We start from the raw sequence: 22,893 nt of genomic DNA, 5'->3' as shown, positions 1-22,893 counted from the left end.
TTATTATTATTATGCTTATCGTTATTATTACACTTGATTACTGTTTCCTGAGTCAGCACTGGTTTCGGTGCATTACACATGACAGCTAGAAATTGAGTGTGAATGAATGTGGCCTTTTTTTGTCTGTTTTTCTGGCACTACCTCGCTGAAGCAGGGGGTAACAATGCTGTTTCCTGTGGGGTAGGGTAGTGCCAGGATTGGATGAAGGCAATAACATGGGAAACAGTGATCAAGTATGAAAAAAATATATATTTATGTGTGTGTGTGTGTGTGTGTTCTGTATGTGTGTGTGTGTGTGTCTGTGTGTGATAGAAATGTATTCATTCTTACATAGTTTTATTATGAAGTTTTACATGTTTCACTGTAGCAAGGATGCAATTTGTTTTGTGTTACAGAGTGAGCGGGAGGAGGTACTTGGTTCCATACCATCAGTGGTGTGGCTTCGACAAAGCCAAACAAGTGGCGACCTTATCTCCCTAACATGCCTCCCTATCCCGAACACAGAGGTTAGTCACTTTTCTTAAGTATGTGACTTGCCATCTTGTTCTCAACACAATAGGTAGGTCACTCTCCTCAGTTATATTACTGCAATCCTATCATAAATACATGAGGTTAGTCACCCTCCTTAGAAGTAAAACCTGCTGCCACGTCCCTAGTTGGGAGGTTAGTCCCCTCCCTTTGCTATATGATCAGACTTCCCACCCCTAACACATGGGTCAGTCACCTTTCTTTTACACTTTGAAATAGTTTTTGCTTCTCACTGATTTCTTTAAAGGATCGTGTGTTCACTGTGTTGAAATTGCTGTAAGATAGGTTTTTCTAGATTATTCCAGTGAATTTTGTTAAACTAATTTCCATGACTTGTTTGGTATCTGTGATTTTAGGTGGTAAAAATGTGTCTGCAAAATCACGAGTGGAAATATGTTAGCAGTGCGAATAGCCTATGTTTCGTGACTCTACTGTAGCTTAATTAAATCAGCTTTTTAATCATTATCATTATTTTCAGCAGTTATCTTAAGACATTTGGGGATAAAGAGAAGGGAGGCATCTTTGATGAGTCAAGGGTATCATTGGTTTCATCCACAGGTAAATTGCATCTTTGAAAATTACAGTAGCAGTAAGGTGCTAAAGCAAGATATAAAGTTTTTAATTTCTTTTGAAAGAGAAGAGAGAGGCATTTGGACGATTTTTGCAGGGAAAAAATGCAATTGAGTGGGAGATGTATAAAAGAAAGAGACAGGAGGTCAAGAGAAAGGTGCTAGAGGTGAAAAAAAGGGCAAATGAGAGTTGGGGTGAGAGAGTATCATTAAATTTTAGGGAGAATAAAAAGATGTTCTGGAAGGAGGTAAATAAAGTGTGTAAGACAAGGGAGCAAATAGGAATTTCAGTGAAGGGCGCAAATGGGGAGGTGATAACAAGTAGTGGTGATGTGAGAAGGAGATGGAGAGAGTATTTTGAAGGTTTGTTGAATGTGTTTGATGATAGAGTGGCAGATATAGGGTGGTTTGGTCGAGGTGGTGTGCAAAGTGAGAGGGTTAGGGAAAATTATTTGGTAAACAGAGAAGAGGTAGTAAAAGCTTTGCGGAAGATGAAAGCCGGCAAGGCAGCAGGTTTGGATGGTATTGCAGTGGAATTTATTAAAAAAGGGGGTGACTGTATTGTTGACTGGTTGGTAAGGTTATTTAATGTATGTATGACTCATGGTGAGGTGCCTGAGGATTGGCAGAATGCGTGCATAGTGCCATTGTACAAAGGCAAAGGGGATAAGAGTGAGTGCTCAAATTACAGAGGTATAAGTTTGTTGAGTATTCCTGGTAAATTATATGGGAGGGTATTGATTGAGAGGGTGAAGGCATGTACAGAGCATCAGATTGGGAAGAGCAGTGTGGTTTCAGAAGTGGTAGAGGATGTGTGGATCAGGTGTTTGCTTTGAAGAATGTATGTGAGAAATACTTAGAAAAGCAAATGGATTTGTATGTAGCATTTATGGATCTGGAGAAGGCATATGATAGAGTTGATAGAGATGCTCTGTGGAAGGTATTAAGAATATATGGTGTGGGAGGCAAGTTGTTAGAAGCAGTGAAAAGTTTTTATCGAGGATGTAAGGCATGTGTACGTGTAGGAAGAGAGGAAAGTGATTGGTTCTCAGTGAATGTAGGTTTGCGGCAGGGGTGTGTGATGTCTCCATGGTTGTTTAATTTGTTTATGGATGGGGATGTTAGGGAGGTGAATGCAAGAGTTTTGGAAAGAGGGGCAAGTATGAAGTCTGTTGGGGATGAGAGAGCGTAGGAAGTGAGTCAGTTGTTGTTCGCTGATGATACAGCGCTGGTGGCTGATTCATGTGAGAAACTGCAGAAGCTGGTGACTGAGTTTGGTAAAGTGTGTGAAAGAAGAAAGTTAAGAGTAAATGTGAATAAGAGCAAGGTTATTAGGTACAGTAGGGTTGAGGGTCAAGTCAATTGGGAGGTGAGTTTGAATGGAGAAAAGCTGGAGGAAGTGAAGTGTTTTAGATATCTGGGAGTGGATCTGGCAGCGGATGGAACCATGGAAGCGGAAGTGGATCATAGGGTGGGGGAGGGGGCGAAAATTCTGGGAGCCTTGAAGAATGTGTGGAAGTCGAGAACATTGCCTCGGAAAGCAAAAATGGGTATGTTTGAAGGAATAGTGGTTCCAACAATGTTGTATGGTTGCGAGGCGTGGGCTATGGATAGAGTTGTGCGGAGGAGGATGGATGTGCTGGAAATGAGATGTTTGAGGACAATGTGTGGTGTGAGGTGGTTTGATCGAGTAAGGAACGTAAGGGTAAGAGAGATGTGTGGAAATAAAAAGAGCGTGGTTGAGAGAGCAGAAGAGGGTGTTTTGAAATGGTTTGGGCACATGGAGAGAATGAGTGAGGAAAGATTGACCAAGAGGATATATGTGTCGGAGGTGGAGGGAATGAGGAGAAGAGGGAGACCAAATTGGAGGTGGATAGATGGAGTGAAAAAGATTTTGTGTGATCGGAGCCTGAACATGCAGGAGGGTGAAAGGAGGGCAAGGAAGAGAGTGAATTGGAGCAATGTGGTATACCGAGGTTGACGTGCTCTCAGTGGATTAAATCAGGGCATGTGAAGCGTCTGGGGTAAACCATGGAAAGCTGTGTAGGTATGTGTATTTGCGTGTGTGGACGTATGTATATACATGTGTATGGGGGTGGGTTGGGCCATTTCTTTTGTCTGATTCCTTGCGCTACCTCGCAAACGCGGGAGACAGCGAAAAAAAAAAAAAAAAAAGTTTGTTGAGTATTCCTGGGAAATTATATGGGAGGGTATTGATTGAGAGGGTAAAGGCATGTACAGAGCATCATATTGGGGAAGAGCAGTGTGGTTTCAGAAGTGGTAGAGGATGTGTGGATCAGGTATATGCTTTGAGAAATGTATGTGGGAGATACTTTGAAAAACAGATGGATTTGTATGCAGCATTTATGGATCTGGAGAGGGCATATGATAGAGTTGATAGAGATGCTATGTCTAAGGTATTAAGAATATATGGTGTGGGAGGAAAGTTACTAGAAGCAGTGAAAAGTTTTTATCAAGGATGTAAGGCATATGTACGAGTAGGAAGAGAGGAAAGTGACTAGTTCCCAGTGGATGTCAGTTTGTGGCAGGGGTGCATGATGTCTCCATCCATGGTTGTTTAATTTGTTTATGGATGGGGTTGTTAGGGAGGTGAAGCACGAGTTTTGGAGAGAGGGGCAAGCATGCATTCTGTTTTTGATGAGAGGGCTTGGGAAGTGAGTCAGTTGTTGTTCAATGATGATACAGCACTGGTGGCTGAATCAGGTGAGAACCTGCAGAAGCTGGTGATTGAGTTTGGTAAAGTGTGTGAAAGAAGAAAGCTGAGAGTGAATGTGAATAAGAGCAAGGTTATTAGGTTCAGTAGGGTTGAGGGACAGGTGAATTGGGAGTTAAGTTTGAATGGAGGAAAACTGGAGTAACTGAAGTGTTTTAGGTATCTGGGAGTGGATCTAGCAGCGGATGGAACCATGGAAGCGGAAGTGAGTCACAGGGTAGGGGAGGGGGCAAAGGTTCTGGTAACGTTGAAGAATGTGTGGAAGGTGAGAACATTATCTCGGAGCAAAAATGGGTATGTTTGAAGGGATAGTGGTTTCAACAATGTTTTATGGTTGCGAGTCATGGGGTGTGGATAGGGTTGTACAAAGGAGGGGAGATGTGTTGGAAATGAAATGTTTGAGGACAATATGTGGTGTGAGGTGGTTTTGATTGAGTAAGTAATTAAAGGGTAAGAGAGATGTGTGGTTAATAGAACGAGTGTGGTTGAGAGAGCAGAAATGGGTGTATTGAAATGGTTTGGTCACTTGAAGAGAATGAGTGAGGAAAGATTAACAAAGAGTATATATGTGTCAGAGGTGGAGGGAATAAGGAGAAGTAGGAAAACAAATTGAAGGTGGAAAGATGGAGTGAAAAAGATTTTGAGTGATCGGGGCCTGAACATACAGGAGGGTGAAAGGCATGCAAGGAATAGAGTGAATTGGAATGATATGGTATACCGGGTTTGATGTGCTGTCAGTGGATTGAACCAGGGCATGTGGAGCGTCTGGGGTAAGCTATGGAAAGTTTTGTGAGACCTGGATGTGGAAAGGGAGCTGTGCTTTTGGTGCATTACACATGACAGCTAGAGACTGAGTGTGAACAAATGTGGCCTTTGCTGTCTTTCCTTAACCCTACCTCGTGTGCGCGCCAGGGGAGGGGAGTGCCATTTCATGTGTGGCGGGATGGCGACAGAAATGGATGAAGGCAGTATGAATATGTACATGTGTGTATATGTATATGTCTGTGTATGCATTTGTATGTAAACATTGAAATGTATAGGTGTGTATATGTGCGTGTGTGGGCGTTTATGTATATACATGTGTATGTGGGTGTGTTTGGCCATTCTTTCGTGTGTTTCCTTGCACTACCTCGCTAACGCGGGAGACAGTGACTAAGTATAATAAATAAATAAATAAATAGATAAATAAATTTCTGGAGAAGGCATATGATAGAGATGGTAGATATGCTTTGTGGAAGGTATTAAGAGTATATGGTGTGGGAGTTAAGTTGCTAAAAGTGGTGAAAAGTTTTTACCAAGGATGTAAGGCATGTGTATGAGTAGGAAGAGAGGAAAGTGATTGGTTCCCAGTGAATGTTGGGTTGCATCAGGGGTGCATGATGTCTCCATGGTTGTTTAATTTGTTTATGGATGGGGTTGTTAGGGAGGTGAATGCAAGGGATTTGGAGAGAGGGGCAAGTATGCAGTCTGTTGTGGATGAGAGGGCTTGGGAAGTGAGTCCATTGTTGTTTGCTAATGATACAGCGCTGGTGGCTGATTTGGGTGAGAAACTGCAGAAGCTGGTGACTGAGTTTGGTAAAGTGTGTGAAAGAAGAAAGCTGAGAGTAGATGTGAATAAGAGCAAGGTTATTAGGTTCAGTAGGGTTGAGGGACAAGTTGATTCAGAGGTGAGTTTGGATGGAGAAAGACTGGAGGAAGTGAAGTGTTTTAGATATCTGGGAGTGGATTTAGCAGTGGATGGAACCATGGAAGCGGAAGTGAGTCACAGGGTAGGGGAAGGGGGCGAAGGCTCTGGGACTTTTGAAAAATGTGTGGAAGGCGAGAACATTATCTCGGAGGGCAAAAATGGGTATGCTTTAAGGAATAGTGGTTCCAACAATGGTATATGGTTGCAAGGCATGGGCTATAGATAAGGTTGTGCAAAGGAGGGTGGATGTGTTGGAAATGAACTGTTTGAAGACGATATGTGGTGGGAGGTGGTTTGATCGAGTAAGTAATGAAAAGGGTAAGAGAGATATGTGGTAATAAAAAGAGTGTGGTTGAGAGAGCAGAAGAGGGTGTATTGAAATGGTTTTTGTCACATGGAGAGAATGAGTGAGAAAAGATTGACAAAGAGGATATATGTGTCAGAGATGGAGGGAACGAGGAGAAGTGGGAGACCAAATTGGAGGTGAATGGATGGAGTGGAAAAGATTTTGAGCGATCAGGGCCTGAACATACAGGAGCGTGAAAGGCATGCAAGGAATAGAGTGAATTGGAACGATGTGGTATACCGGGGTCAACGTGCTATCAGTGGATGGAACCAGGGCATGTGAACCGTCTGGGGTAAACCTTGGAAAGTTTTGTGGGGCCTGGATGTGGAAAGGGAGCTGTGGTTTTAGTGCATTATACATGACAGCTAGAGACTGAGTGTGAATGAATGTGGCCTTTGTTGTCTTTCCTTAACCCTACCTCGTGTGCGCGCCAGGGGAGGGGAGTGCCATTTCATGTGTGGCGGATGGCGACAGAAATGGATGAAGGCAGTATGAATATGTACATGTGTGTATATGTATATGTCTGTGTATGCATTTGTATGTAAACATTGAAATGTATAGGTGATGTATATGTGCGTGTGTGGGCGTTTATGTATATACATGTGTATGTGGGTGTGTTTGGCCATTCTTTCGTGTGTTTCCTTGCACTACCTCGCTAACGCGGGAGACAGTGACTAAGTATAATAAATAAATAAATAAATAGATAAATAAATTTCTGGAGAAGGCATATGATAGAGATGGTAGATATGCTTTGTGGAAGGTATTAAGAGTATATGGTGTGGGAGTTAAGTTGCTAAAAGTGGTGAAAAGTTTTTACCAAGGATGTAAGGCATGTGTATGAGTAGGAAGAGAGGAAAGTGATTGGTTCCCAGTGAATGTTGGTTTGCATCAGGGGTGCATGATGTCTCCATGGTTGTTTAATTTGTTTATGGATGGGGTTGTTAGGGAGGTGAATGCAAGGGATTTGGAGAGAGGGGCAAGTATGCAGTCTGTTGTGGATGAGAGGGCTTGGGAAGTGAGTCCATTGTTGTTTGCTAATGATACAGCGCTGGTGGCTGATTTGGGTGAGAAACTGCAGAAGCTGGTGACTGAGTTTGGTAAAGTGTGTGAAAGAAGAAAGCTGAGAGTAGATGTGAATAAGAGCAAGGTTATTAGGTTCAGTAGGGTTGAGGGACAAGTTGATTCAGAGGTGAGTTTGGATGGAGAAAGACTGGAGGAAGTGAAGTGTTTTAGATATCTGGGAGTGGATTTAGCAGTGGATGGAACCATGGAAGCGGAAGTGAGTCACAGGGTAGGGGAAGGGGGCGAAGGCTCTGGGACTTTTGAAAAATGTGTGGAAGGCGAGAACATTATCTCGGAGGGCAAAAATGGGTATGCTTTAAGGAATAGTGGTTCCAACAATGGTATATGGTTGCAAGGCATGGGCTATAGATAAGGTTGTGCAAAGGAGGGTGGATGTGTTGGAAATGAACTGTTTGAAGACGATATGTGGTGGGAGGTGGTTTGATCGAGTAAGTAATGAAAAGGGTAAGAGAGATATGTGGTAATAAAAAGAGTGTGGTTGAGAGAGCAGAAGAGGGTGTATTGAAATGGTTTTTGTCACATGGAGAGAATGAGTGAGAAAAGATTGACAAAGAGGATATATGTGTCAGAGATGGAGGGAACGAGGAGAAGTGGGAGACCAAATTGGAGGTGAATGGATGGAGTGGAAAAGATTTTGAGCGATCAGGGCCTGAACATACAGGAGCGTGAAAGGCATGCAAGGAATAGAGTGAATTGGAACGATGTGGTATACCGGGGTCAACGTGCTATCAGTGGATGGAACCAGGGCATGTGAACCGTCTGGGGTAAACCTTGGAAAGTTTTGTGGGGCCTGGATGTGGAAAGGGAGCTGTGGTTTTAGTGCATTATACATGACAGCTAGAGACTGAGTGTGAATGAATGTGGCCTTTGTTGTCTTTTCCTAGCGCTACCTGGTGCGCATGCAGGGGGAGGGGGATGCTGTTTCATGTATGGTAGGATGGCGACGGGAATGGATGAGGGCAGCAAGTATGAATATCTACATGTGTCTATATGTATATGTCTGTATATATATATGTATGTGTGCGTTGAAATGTATTGGTATGTATATGTGCGTGTGTGGGCGTCTATGTATATGCATGTTTATGTAAGTGGGTTGGGCCATTCTTTTGTCTGTTTCCTTGCGCTATCTCGATGATGTGAGAGACAGCGACTAAGTATGATAATAAGTTTCTTTCAGTACTGTATTTTAGTTTTAAATGTATTGGTACATGTACATATATCAACAGGTTGACAGCTTGACTGCAGTGAAATGGGCAAGTAAGGATGATAATGCAGTGGCTACATTGCTCACTGAGTCCCATTTGCAGCAGCTGGAGCAGCGAGTTGCACAGGCTAAGGTTGTGCAAGAGTTGACTGCCCGTAGGCACAGGTCAGTTGATTAGTTATACAGGCCATTTGCACGGTCATATAAAATGTAAATAATTTGCAAGGTTTTAGATATCTGGGAGTGGATCTGGCAGCGGATGGAACCATGGAAGCAGAAGTGGATCATAGGGTGGGGGAGGGGGCGAAAATTCTGGGGGCCTTGAAGAATGTGTGGAAGTCGAGAACATTATCTCGGAAAGCAAAAATGAGTATGTTTAAAGGAATAGTGGTTCCAACAATGTTGTATGGTTGCGAGGCGTGGGCTATGGATAGAGTTGTGCGCAGGAGGATGGATGTGCTGGAAATGAGATGTTTGAGGACAATGTGTGGTGTGAGGTGGTTTGATCGAGTAAGTAACGTAAGGGTAAGAGAGATGTGTGGAAATAAAAAGAGCGTGGTTGAGAGAGCAGAAGAGGGTGTTTTGAAATGGTTTGGGCACGTGGAGAGAATGAGTGAGGAAAGATTGACCAAGAGGATATATGTGTCGGAGGTGGAGGGAACGAGGAGAAGAGGGAGACCAAATTGGAGGTGGAAAGATGGAGTGAAAAAGATTTTGTGTGATCGGGGCCTGAACATGCAGGAGGGTGAAAGGAGGGCAAGGAATAGAGTGAATTGGAGCGATGTGGTATACCGGGGTTGACGTGCTGTCAGTGGATTAAGTCGGGGCATGTGAAGCATCTGGGGTAAACCATGGAAAGCTGTGTAGGTATGTATATTTTGCGTGTGTGGACGTATGTATATACATGTGTATGGGGGTGGGTTGGGCCATTTCTTTCGTCTGTTTCCTTGCGCTACCTCGCAAATGCGGGAGACAGCGACAAAGCAAAAAAAAAAAAAAAAATTTGCAAGGTCACATTATGTCCCAAGTCATCAACAAGTCATTGTCAGTCCATAGATGATGCCCATCTCAAGTCATGTAGAAGGTTACTTCAAGCACTGGCCAGTTACAACATTGTTTTATGAACAGATTAGGCTCAAGGTCGAGTCAGGCACATGTCAGTGACAAGTTTATATTAAGGACAGATAATTCATCGTCATGCCAGGATATCCCTGAGGTAGAGGAGAAAGAATTTACCTCTTTATTCCCCACTTGTCATAGAAGTCGACTGAAGGGGGAGCAAGCGAGAGGCTGAAGACCCCTCCCCTTCTTGTATTTTTGTTTCTGAAATAGGAAACAAAAGGAGGAGTCAAGCAGGGATTGTTTATCCTCCTTAAAGGTAAAGGCTCAGGCTGGGGTGTCTGAATGTATGGATGAAACAAAGATGAGAACAGAGGAGAGATAGGTAGTATGTTTAAGGAAAGAAACCTGGATGTTCAGGTTCTGAGTTGAATGAATCCCAAGGGTAAAGGGGAAGAATGGTTTAGAATTTACTTGGGAGTAAAGTCAGGGGTTAGTGAGAATACAAGAGCTAAGGAAGGAGTAGCACTAATCCTAAAGCAGGAGTTGTGGGAATGTGTGTTAGCATGCTAGAAACTAAATTCTAGATTGATGTGGGTAAAATTGAAAGTGGATAGCGAAAGATGGCTGCTTATTGTTGCATATGCACCTGGCCATGAGAAGAAAGATCATAAGAGGCCCTGATCGCTCAAAATCTTTTTCACTTCATCCGTCCATCCCCAATTTGGTCTCCCACTCTCCTTGTTCCCTCCACCTGACACATTATATCATCTCTGCCAGTCTTTCCTCACTCATTCTCTCCAAATGTCCACATCATTTCAACATACCCTTTTCTGCTTTTTCAACCACACTCTTTTTATTTCCACACATCTCTCTTATCCTTTCATTACTTACTCTGTCAAACCATGTCACACCTCATATTGTCCTCAAACATTTCATTTCCAACACATCTTCCCTCCTCCATACAACCCTATCCATAGCCCATGTCTCGCAACCGCAACCATGTGATATTGTTGGAACTATTATTCTTTCAAACACCCATTTTTTGCTCTCCGAGATAACGTTCTCTCCTTTCTCACATGCTTCATTGCACCCAAACCCTTCACCCCTTCCCCTACCCTCTGACTCACTTCTGCTTCCATGGTTCCATTTGCTGCTAAGTCCACTCCCAGATATTTGAAACACTTCACTTCCTCCAGTTTTTCTCCATTCAAACTTACATCCCAATTGACTTATCCCTCAACCCTACTGAGCCTAATAACCTTGCTCTTATTCACATTTTATTCTCAACTTTCTCCTTTCACTCACTTTTTCAAACTCAGTCATCAACTTCTGCAGTTTCTCCCATGAATCAGTCACCAGAGCTGTGTGGTATCATCGGTGAACAACAACTGACTCACTTCCCAAGCCTTCTCATTCCCAACAGACTGCATACTCACCCCTCTCTCCAAAACTCTTGCATTTACCTCCCTGACCATCCCATCCATTAACAAATTAAACAACCATTGGGACATCACTCACCCCTGCTGCAAACCGACATTCATGGGAACCTATCACTCTCCTCTTTTCCTATTCATACACATGCCTTACATCTTTGGTAAAAACTTTTCACTACTTCTAGCAGCTTTCCTTGCGCACCATATAGTCTTAGGACCTTCCACAAAGTATCTCTATCAACCCTATCATATGCCCTTTTCTAGATCCATAAATGCTACACACAAATCCATGTTTTACTAAGTATTTCTCACATACATTCTTCAAAGCAAACACCTGATCCACACGTCCTCTGCTACTTTTGAAACCACACTGCTCTTCCCCAATCTGATATAATTTTCCAGGAATACTCAACAGACTTATGCCTCTGTAGTTTGTCACCTTTATCCCCTTTGCCTTGGTACAATGGCAGTATGCACGCATTTCACCAATCCTCAGGCACATCAGCATGATTGGTACAAGCATTGAATATCCTTACCAACCAATCAACAACCAACTCACCCCCTTAATAAATTCCATTGCAATACCATCCAAACCTGCCATCTTGCTAGATTTCACCTGCAAAGCTTTCACTACCTCTTCTCTCTTAACCAAACCATTCTCCCTGACTCTCTTACTTCGCACACCACCTTCACCAAAACACCCTATATCTGCCATTCTGTCATCAAACACATTTAACAAACCCTCAAAATACCCACTTTATCTCCTCACTTCATCACTACCTGTTATTACTTCCCCACTTGCCCCCTTCACTGATGTTTTCATTTGTTGTCTTGCCTTATGCACATTATTTACCTCCTTCCAAAGCATCTTTTTATTCTCCATAAAGTTTAATGATACTCTCTAACCCCAACTCTCATTTGCCCTCTTTTTCAACCCTTGCACCTTTCTCTTGACCTCTTGCTGCTTTCTTTTATACATCTCCCAGTCATTAGCTCTCCTTCCTTGCAAGTATTATCCAAACACCTCTCTTTTCTTTTTCACTAACAACTTTACTCCTGGTGTTAATAAGGCATATTATATATAGACATGGGTGTGAGAGAATGAGTTAGTGAGAGGTCCACAAAGAGGATATACATATGTGTTAGAAATGGAGGAAACAAGAAGGGGAGATCAGATTGGAGAAGGAAGGATTGAGTGAAAAAGATCTTGAGTGACTGGGGCCTGAACATGCAGGAAGGTGAAAGGTGTGCATGGGATAGAATGAATTGGAATGATGTGGTATACAGGGGTGAATGTGCTGTCACTGGACCGAATCAGGGCATGTAAAATGGCTGGGGTAAACCATACAAAGGTCTGAGGCCAAGGTGTGGATAGGGAGTTGTAGTTTTAGTGCATTACACATGACAGGTAGAGAATGGATGTGAGCGATTGTGGCCTTTCTTCATCTGCTCCTGTTGTTACCTTAGTAATGTAGGAAATGGCAGTCATGTATAAGAAAAAATATTTCACAATGTAAATTAACTGATTTGTAATTGTTGAAATATTCATTACTTCATGTATTGTGATAGGTTGGTTGGTTCTTTGGACTTTAGGCTTATCAACAGCCAGGGTCACTAAGGCTGTCAACATTAAGTTATATCAACCTGCTGTAAAGTCTGTAACACCTCTAAGAGTTAAGATTAATTCTAAGAACACACACATTCTCACAGTATTTGTGTCCTCTTAGTGCCAGTTATGACCCCATATTATTTAAGGGATGATGTTTGTTTTTAAATGTTGCACACATTACATCATAATATTCACATTATAATTTTTACAGTATGTGTTATTAGATAGATATGAAAGGTTGAGTGGGTTTTTAATCGATTTATTTCCTATTATATATTCTTAACAGGGAGGGACGGGCTGAGCGACGTGCCCTCACACAACAAGTTGAGCAGTTAAAGGAAGAGCTAGCTCATTTGCAGTGCACTTACCAGGTATTGTCATGCATCCATAAGCACCATAATACATCATTCCATATTGTCATCTACCCTAAGTTATTGTTTTGATATGATATTCACACATAAAGTGTTCTTCTATGTTCTTAGGCACAATATTTTAGCACACATTTTCTTGTATCTCTTGGTATTGTCATACATTACTCCATAGCTATATAATCCCTAGTGCCATCACCATTTACTTCATAATCACCAAGATTTCATTCTCACATTCCTATGTATCATAATGCATCCCAGGCATTACTACAAATTTATAGGTATTTTCATTCATTATAAAGTTTTATCTTGAATATTAAGTCCGTGAATCATTTATTGTTACACTCGTTCATAAATTTCTAGGTAATTTTATACACTTATGTGTACTATTATGTGTTTCTAGACCATCCAAGTTCATCAGGAATCATTATGCAACTAGTGTACCAGAGGCAGATTACTCATTAGGTTGGATAGGCTCCAGCCTAAGGACCAAGGACAGCAAGGGGGCCTGTATCTGCTGTTTGGGTGAAAGTGGTCATGTTAACATCTTTGATATAGAAAATATGTAAATGGGCAAAAGGCCTAAATCTGACAACATGGGTAGATAGTGGAGATAAAACTTTAATGCTCGGGCATAGTGAGGAAGTCGACTGTTTTAGAGATAAGAATGGAGTCTCATATATTACTTAACCTGAACTTCATTGATTTGATGGACAAATTTGTGGAAATATTTGAAATTATCTTTTTAGCTGCTTTGTATTTGTATTATCATTATATGTATTTCTCAAGATTTGACAAACAAATTTTCAGGAATGAAATGTTGCAAGTTTCTTTCTTTGCTGCTCTGAGCATGTACAGCCTTTGGGTTTATATCTTGTGAAATAGATATATGACCTACTGTCTGTTGTTTCATAAAATTTTTTGGCTCCTTGATATCCTGTATGAGGGACCTGCAAATGTTTCAGCCTAAAATTCATTAGCTCTTTCATCTGCCACTGTGTACATCATTATCTCTTTCACTATCTGTCTATCTATCTATCTATATTTCTGATGCTTGTTCCCTTCTGGAACTCCCTCAAGGGGATGGCCACAGCAATAATCTCCATAACTAGTGAACTCCAGCGCCATTTCTTAGACTATAGTGACTCATCAGTAACAGGCAACTGGCAGAGGGCAAGTCTAGTGTAGTGTTTGCAGAGGGTCCGACCTAATGTTCTCACCAAATGGGCTGTAAAATTACACATGTATACTACGTAGACACATTAGGTAATGTGTCTACCTAGTGTTCATGCGTAATTTTACAGCCCATTTCTTCTACCTAATGCTCAACTATTGCCTCTACCTGCTTCTTCTACCTAAAGCTCGAGGCTAATGTTCCAACCTACTACTTTTATCTTTTGCTCTTACTGTTTTAACAAAAGGTAGGGCCAGCGCAAAGTGCTCACCTTTGGAAAATCTATAGTTGTGAAGAATGAGTTATCTGAGTTCATCGTTGCGAAGTGTTACTTGTGACAAGGAAAGTTTGTATGTTTGTGGATGGAATGCCAGCAGTTTACGTGTAGGAGAGGTAGAAAGAAAAGACAGCTACCTGAGTCAAATGAGTGCAACTTGAGAACCACTGAAGTACTGGCATGGCCATCACTAACTCTCCCAGTATCTGATGCTTGTTCTCTTCAGGAACTCTCTTAAGGAGATGGCTGCGGCAAAAGTCTCCATATGTGGTGAACTCCAGTACTGGAGTTTACCTGTATTCTCAGATACTGTTTTCTACGTCCCCAAGCATAATCAAACATCCAGTTTTATTCTCTATTTTCAGATATATCCCAGTGTCCTGACGGATCATGCTACTTCCCATGGTACTATCCAACGCCAACAACCCCTGAAGCTTTTTATATTCTTAGTTAGATATCGTTCTTCTTTCCCAAGTACTGTCTTCCCCTACACCCATTGGTAATATCCATAATCTGTGATACTGTTGTACATTCTCTAGTGTTGTCCTTCCCTTAGTACTTTTCTAAATTTCTGGTTGTTTTCCTACATTTTCCTACATAATGTAGCATTCTACATTCTTAGGTATGATTGTATCACCTAAAGCATTTTCCCACAACCCAGGGTATCATTTTGTCCTATGCCCCTTGTTAATCCCTAATGTCCAGGAAATATTCTGTAACATATACCCTGAGGTACCATCCTGCAATACATGTGCTTGTACCTTCATATATCCACAAATGTCATTCTAGGTCTTGAAGAAGCATGTAATATCCTTTTGTTCTTTCCTGCACATTTAGGTACCATCCAACATCCCCAAGTACTGTTCTTATACCTCAGGCAGCATCTTAGATTCACAAGCTCTGTTCTTTATCCTTAGGTATTTATCTGCTTCCTCATAACTGTTCCAAATCTTGAGGTATCATTCTATTTCCTTTTTTACCTTAGTCCTCAGTGTTGTCTTCTTTCCTAGCTACCATCCTAATCCCTTCATACCAGTATACAGCCCTTTTGGGTCCCTTCCTTCATCTTTCACTCATATAGGACCGATGAAGCAGTTACTTATTGACACACATTCAGATGTGCATTGCCTTGGTGTCATCACCAGCTGTGTTCTGAACTTATGCATATCACATATCATCTTAGATGCATAGGTTACATAGATTATGTTATTTTGCTTGATTACATTTCCAGGGTGGACACCAGCATACATCCTTAGATTATGCACCAACTTACACCCACAGGTGTCCACCCTGGAAATGTAATCAAGCAAAATAACATAAGCTATGTGCCAACTTGCATTGCCATGTTATGTACCAGAAAGCATTCTTTATGTACATTAATTTTCGAAATAGGGCAATCTATTTGGGTAATCATAATTTGACCTGGAGACTCTTAGTGTCAGTTGTGTACATTTAGTCTGACAATATAGGCTTATGATTTAGGATTTACTCATTATAAAGGAAGAAAGTACACCAGGTGATAATCTTTTGGAATTGTTGTGAAAAGTAAGGATATTACCCAAAAAAGATTCAAAATATACTTTGGAACACATTCATATATCTATCCATCTCTATCTCTGATGCCCATTCATTCACTCTGGGAACTCAAACTCCCTCTAGTGGATGGCCATTGCAAAAAAGCCTTTATAACTGGTAAATTCCATTGCTGCTTCTTAGCCTTTGGTGCCTCCCTTTTGACAGGCCACTAGCAGAGGGGAACTCTAGTGCATTGTTTCAAGGGACCTCCTACCAGAAATTCTTACTTACTACTTCACCTAATGTTCCTGCTTAATGTTTCAACATACCACTTCTACTTACAGGAACTCACCTAATGTTTGTACCTCTTACTTCTACCTAATGTTTTTCCGTAATGCTTAATGTTCCTAGCTACTACTTCTGTTTTTTGCTTTACTATTTTGCCAAAAGGCAGGGCTATTACATAGTGCTTACTGCAGGAAATCTGGAGTTATGAAGAATGAGGTGTGTGAGTTAAGTGTTTTCAAGTGTTATGTAGGACAAGGAGAGATTGTATGTTTGTGCACAGAATGCTAGCAGTCCACATGTGGGTGAAGCAGAAGGAAAAGACAGTTTCCTGGGTCAGAGGAGTGCAACTTGACAACCACTGTGTAGCCATCACTAACCCTCCTGATACCCGGGCAGATTGCACCAACAATATACCTCCCTGGTTGGTGGCCACCTTCCAGCTACTATCATTCTTTATGTATAGAAAAATATCAAAAATAGAATAAGATTTTTATGAAAATATTTCTCTTTATCTAATTTGTGGCAAAAAATATAAGTAATGCCTTAGAAATCTTTAAATTGCAGCACATTTCATATAATTATGACATGCAGACTTTAGATATAGAAAACTACGACACTGCATATAGATATTTAGAAGGATTTTTATAGGACTTACCCTGATTTCCCTTGAATAGTACATTTTTATGGGTTTTATGTATATTTAGGAAGGAAGAAGATGTTGAACCGTGGTTTGCATACCATGGTACTGTCCCATTTCCACAAATGGCATCACTCATCTAGAGGTATCATAATTCTTTGTTTCATTTTCCTGTATTGTCTGTGTATTTAAACCTGAAAATAATGAATTCCTGTCAATTTCAGAAGCTGTGATGGCTCAAAAATGTGAAAACAGAATTTATGATATTCATATAAAGGTACAGAAGAGTATTTTGTTTACCCACACAGGTGACCAAGGAGTGCAAGCTAGGTGTGGGAGCTGAGGCTGACCTAGGTGTTGTTCAGGATGACTTGCGAACAAGTCTTGACCTTCGCTGGCCGGGCAAGGTGGTCAACCAGATGACCCGTCATGACACCACTATGACCCGGCTCAAGGTATCATGCATACTTGCAGGTTGCTTTTTTAATACCAGTGCACTTTAACACAGTAATGCTCTAAGTAAACATTAGAATGCCCACCTCTTTCTTATACTGAAGTGTCCTGCTAATTCATAAGCAAGCTCAAAAAGTATATTGACCTTAAGTGTTATACTGTTGTATCAGCATGATGTATTGACAAATATAAAGTTACCACTAACACACAAACAGTACACTAGAATTAATATTCTGAATTGCCTGATGTACTAACTGTATTAGAGAAAATTTCAAGTGTTCTTTGACTGTAGGCAGATATTGATGGGCGGACAAGAGAACTGCGGGCTTTACAGAAGGAGGAGGCTGCATTGGTAGCCCACATCTTGGCATTAAGACAAGAAAAGGAACACCTCCTGTATCACTTGTCACAAGCATCTTCACAAATGACATCCTCAGTAAATTTTAAACGTTTTTTTTCATAATTATAGTATTATATTCAAGATTTCCTTTTGTGAGTAATAAAGAAATCTTTTTTCTCATAAATGACAAAGATCCAGTTGCTTTCATGTATAGATTATTCTATTAAGTTCCATATGTACTCTTATCTCAGTGACATATTTCTAATCATAGGGACAACAAAAAAAGAGTGTTTCCAAGTCTGTTGTCTCAACAAAAAATGTAGGAGGGCCAGAAGAACTGCAGCATTTGAGGGCCACTGTGGCACAGCAGGACAACACCATCTCAGCTCTTAGGTGATTGTCATATTTGCTGTTGAGTACGAGTATAATTTTTCAAAGTGCATGTATTTCACAGGAGAGTGTTCAGTAGATGAATTGATTTGAAATCATATTCTTTCATGCCTTCATACTTGGTCACCATTTTGTGTTAGTGAGATAGCACCAGGAACAGATGAAGAAAGGTCACACTTGCTCATTGATGTGCTGCACAATTCATAGTACTGGTATACTTAGGAAAATTATTCCACATGAAAAATCTATTGTTGCATTAAAAATGTAAGTGGCTGCCTATAAAGCAAAATTATTCAACATGAGAAATGTACATTGTTACATTAAGGATGTTGGTGGCTGCTTAGCAACCATAAACTTAGCATGTTTATAATGAAATGAATTATCCTCCCATTACAGTCCCACCTCAGTATGCTTGGAACTTGGTAACATGTAGCGGCACTAGACTCCTCCAATCCAAACCACAGGTGCATTACACATGCCAACTCATTTGTGAATGTGAGCAGATGCGGCCTTTCTTTTGTCTGTTTCCTGGTGCTACCTTGCTGGTACAGGGTGTGGTGATTGGTTGTGGGGGAGAAGAGAATGTATATGTTATCTTTTTTCTTTTTCATCATGCATTTATGCTGTTTCCTGTGGGGTAGGGTGGCTTATGGAATAGATGGAGGTGAGCAAGTGTGAATAAGTACATGTGTATATATATGTTTTTTTTTTTTTTTTTTTTTATACTTTGTCGCTGTCTCCCGCGTTTGCGAGGTAGCGCAAGGAAACAGACGAAAGAAATGGCCCAACCCCCCCCCCCATACACATGTACATACACACGTCCACACACGCAAATATACATACCTACACAGCTTTCCATGGTTTACCCCAGACGCTTCACATGCCTTGCTTCAATCCACTGACAGCACGTCAACCCCTGTATACCACATGACTCCAATTCACTCTATTTCTTGCCCTCCTTTCACCCTCCTGCATGTTCAGGCCCCGATCACACAAAATCTTTTTCACTCCATCTTTCCACCTCCAATTTGGTCCCCCTCTTCTCCTCGTTCCCTCCACCTCCGACACATATATCCTCTTGGTCAATCTCTCCTCACTCATTCTCTCCATGTGCCCAAACCATTTCAAAACACCCTCTTCTGCTCTCTCGACCACGCTCTTTTTATTTCCACACATCTCTCTTACCCTTACGTTACTTACTCGATCAAACCACCTCACACCACACATTGTCCTCAAACATCTCATTTCCAGCACATCCATCCTCCTGCGCACATCTCTATCCATAGCCCACGCCTCGCAACCATACAGCATTGTTGGAACCACTATTCCCTCAAACATACCCATTTTTGCTTTCCGAGATAATGTTCTCGACTTCCACACATTTTTCAAGGCTCCCAAAATTTTCGCCCCCTCCCCCACCCTATGATCCACTTCCGCTTCCATGGTTCCATCCGCTGACAGATCCACTCCCAGATATCTAAAACACTTCACTTCCTCCAGTTTTTCTCCATTCAAACTCACCTCCCAATTGACTTGACCCTCACCCCTACTGTACCTAATAACCTTGCTCTTATTCACATTTACTCTCAACTTTCTTCTTCCACACACTTTACCAAACTCAGTCACCAGCTTCTGCAGTTTCTCACATGAATCAGCCACCAGCGCTGTATCATCAGCGAACAACAATTGACTCACTTCCCAAGCTCTCTCATCCCCAACAGACTTCATACTTGCCCCTCTTTCCAGGACTCTTGCATTTACCTCCTTTACAACCCCATCCATAAACAAATTAAACAACCATGGAGACATCACACACCCCTGCCGCAAACCTACATTCACTGAGAACCAATCACTTTCCTCTCTTCCTATTATTTATTTTATTTATTATACTTAGTCACTGTCTCCCGCATTAGCAAGGTAGCGCAAAGAAACATGAAAGAATGGCCCAACCCACCCACATACACATGTATGTTGTACATAAACGCCTTCACATGCACATATACATACCTATACATTTCAACGTATACATGCATATACATACACAGACATATACATATATACACATGTACATATTCATACTTGCTGCCTTCATCTATTCCCGTTGCCACCCCGCCACACACGAAATGATACCCCCTCCTCCTGTGCCCACGCGAGGTAGCATTAGGAAAAGACAACAAAGGCCACATTGGTTCACACTCAGTCTCTAGCTTTCATGTGTAATGCACTGAAACCACAGCTCCCTTTCCACATCCAGGCCCCACAAAACTTTCCATGGTTTACCCCAGACGCTTCACATGCCCTGGTTCAATCCATTGACAGCATGTTGACCCTGGTATACCACATTGTTCCAGTTCACTCTATTCCTTGCACACCTTTCACCCTTCTGTATGTTCAGGCCCTGATCGCTCAAAATCTTTTTCACTCCATCCTTCCACCTCCAGTTTGGTCTCCCACTTCTCCTTGTTCCCTCCACCTCTGACACATATATCCTCTTTGTCAATCTTTCCTCACTGTATATGTATGTATATGTATATTCATTTATATGTATATCTCTGTGTATATGAATGGATATGTCTTTCTCCATCTGTTTCCTGGGGCTGCCTTGCTAATGCAGGAAACAGTGATCAAGTATGGAAAAAAATGGAAAATAGAATTTAATCAGAACTAGGAAAATTTTGAAATCTTAACCTGGCTTATATTTGATGGGCATTTATATTTTTGGATGATTGCTCATAGCATGTTGAATAGTCACACTGAACTATGATGATTATTTGCTTAGTTTTTATTGTTGTTATTGTTTAGGTTCCCCATATTAATGGTTGGTTCACATAAAAGAATTTGAAAGTTCTCAACAGGCACCTTACATCTTTCGCAGAGTTGTCATGGTTGACTGATCAACTCAGAAAGTATTAGAAACTTAGATTTGCAGGAGTAAACTGTAATTAAAGAAGTTTATACTTCCACATCTTTGCAGACGTGAAATTAGAGGTCTTCGAAGCAAAACCGGCTCTGTGGCCCTTCCTGGTCAACCTTCCTTGTCTCCAGTGCCACACCCATCAAATGCTCCACTTGCACCACCATCTTCCTGGACAGAGGACTCTCATACTCAAAGAGAGCTTACATCTGCTGAAACAGCTGTGTTTGAAAGGAATCCCCAGCATCCACCAGAAACTGATCACAGTAAAACTAATGAAGATGAAAATGCAAGCAGTCCTATTTATGATGATAATGATGGTGATGACGAGCATACCACAAATTCTGGTGAAGATAATAGCATTAGTGCATCATCTGGTATGTGCAATTCTTAGGTCCATCTTCATTTTATACGGGCTTAAGATATTTAACCTATGATTGCAAGTGTGTTCCTGTGATTAGTATCATTGAATTTTTGCTCTGTATTTCATCCTTTTGTGGATGTTTTACAGGAATGTTAATGTAAAGAGTGACAGTTCTGACTGAAATATGGATTGATTGCAGTTATGGTTATGCATGTAGTATGCCCATGTAATGTTTTAAAAATTAGAGAAGCAGTAGAAAACAATTCTGTAGATTACTGAAAATTAGAAAGGGTAAAAAATTTGAGCTGATAGATATGACTATAAAGTCTGATTGGTCATGGAACAGCAGGACAACAGAATATAATGCATTGAAAGAACCTCCATTTTAATTCTTAAAGTCTCACAAATTTTAGTTTTTTCAGGTTTGAAGTTTTTTTTTTTCAATTCTACAGTTTCAAAGATTTTTTCATACATGTTCGCCATTTCCTGCATTAGTGAGGTAGCATTAAGGACAGGACTGAGCCAAAGAAGAAAATCCTCACTTGGCCCCATTCTTTGTTCCTTTTGGAAAAGTCAAAACTGGAGGGGAGGATTTCCAGCCCCCCACTCCCTCCCCTTTTAGTTGCCTGTTATGAAGTGCAGGGAATGCGAGGGAAGTATTCTTTCTCCACTATCCCCAGGGATAAGTTTGAAAGATATGGTCTGTGGATTACTAAGTTGCTAGGATTTTAACCCTTAAAGGACCAAGTCTCTAAATTTAAGGGGGGGGTTCCCATGACTTGAGTTAGCAGAACAATTTCAAAAGTATTTTTGCCTTGAATTATTAGGAAATATCAAAATAGAAAAGGAAGAATCTGGTAAATTATTTGCATTTGTCACTGTACAGACAATTTTGGCACACAGCATAGCTCAGCTTATTATGTGTATGTTGATTTATGTTGAATTGTACATCTTGGTCTCTTCTTTCCCACTGTCACCATATTACTTATATGCAAAAACTTTTCCTGGTGCTAACAGTTTTACTTTGCACAAGGAGGAACAGAAAAAGTGGCCAAGGGATGATTTTTTCCTCTAAGGCTCAAGCATCTGTTCTTGATGCTACCGTGTTAATTTGGGAAATGACAAATATGTATAGCTGTCTGTTATGAATTTGTCAAGTATGTATAACTGCCCATTATGAATTTGTAAGTTGATGTTTGTAAAATTGACAGAAATAGCCTCAGGAAAGCAGTTGTGCAAGAGGTGGACCATAATAAGAGAAACATAGCCTTTGGTCTGAAGCAGCCAGCTGGTTCAGCTAGAAATGCTTCATTTTGGAGAGATATTGAATATGTATAGGTATTTGTGGAAAGGTTTACCGGTACAGAAATGTGGTTGCATTAAAAAGTGTAGGATTTTACTAAGATATACAGCGTGCTTTATATAACACGTTACGGTATTATGAGAGTGATGGAAATTTACTTAGTTTTTTATATACGACTGTTATCACAGTTCAGTTTTGAGGTTAGACACCTTTACATGGGGGTTCCTGTTTTTGCCTTTTAGAGAGAGTTTTCACAACTTTCTTATTATGTATACAATGAGTGTAATTTCGTATATGGACTAATTAAGTGCCTCTATTTGCCACCCATTACCACAGCCCTAACTTGACATGTAGATCAAGTCATCATGATGGCATTCAAATGCCAGAAAAGGAGGATGATAGTGTCTGTGAAAAGCCTTGTTTTTCTTTCTGTCTATTAGTATCTTTGATGCCTTTTCTCTCCAGGAACTCCCATCAAGGGAGTGGTAAGGGCAGAAGAGCTTCCACCTTTCCCTGTCCCTACTTGCCTCCCTTGCATTTACTATTTCATGCATTCTTCGCACATTTCTCCTCCACTCTGTTTCACCATGTCACAGGTGGTTTTCCTTTCATATC

The 22,893-nt window shown here is 41.0% G+C and overlaps 1 protein-coding gene across 1 annotated transcript in view; it reads left to right on the top strand.

Annotated features, from left to right (window-relative positions):
* The window catches only part of LOC139756752 (uncharacterized), a 66,345-nt gene extending 43,910 nt beyond the window's left edge, over nt 1-22,435 (top strand). Inside the window, exons 31-37 of the mRNA XM_071676503.1 lie at nt 396-506; nt 8,174-8,316; nt 12,542-12,626; nt 16,823-16,969; nt 17,260-17,403; nt 17,579-17,700; nt 20,672-22,435. Of these exons, the coding sequence (XP_071532604.1) occupies nt 396-506; nt 8,174-8,316; nt 12,542-12,626; nt 16,823-16,969; nt 17,260-17,403; nt 17,579-17,700; nt 20,672-21,005 (1,086 nt within the window). The 3' untranslated portion in view covers nt 21,006-22,435. The remainder of the gene's footprint in view (nt 1-395; nt 507-8,173; nt 8,317-12,541; nt 12,627-16,822; nt 16,970-17,259; nt 17,404-17,578; nt 17,701-20,671) is intronic.
* Nucleotides 22,436-22,893: the final 458 nt, after the last annotated feature.

The sequence above is a fragment of the Panulirus ornatus genome, chromosome 23 (assembly GCF_036320965.1).
Source record: "Panulirus ornatus isolate Po-2019 chromosome 23, ASM3632096v1, whole genome shotgun sequence".
Lineage (NCBI taxonomy): Eukaryota > Metazoa > Arthropoda > Malacostraca > Decapoda > Palinuridae > Panulirus > Panulirus ornatus.
The sequence above is the reverse complement of the archived record's forward strand: the minus strand, read 5'-3'. Positions and strand labels throughout refer to the sequence as shown.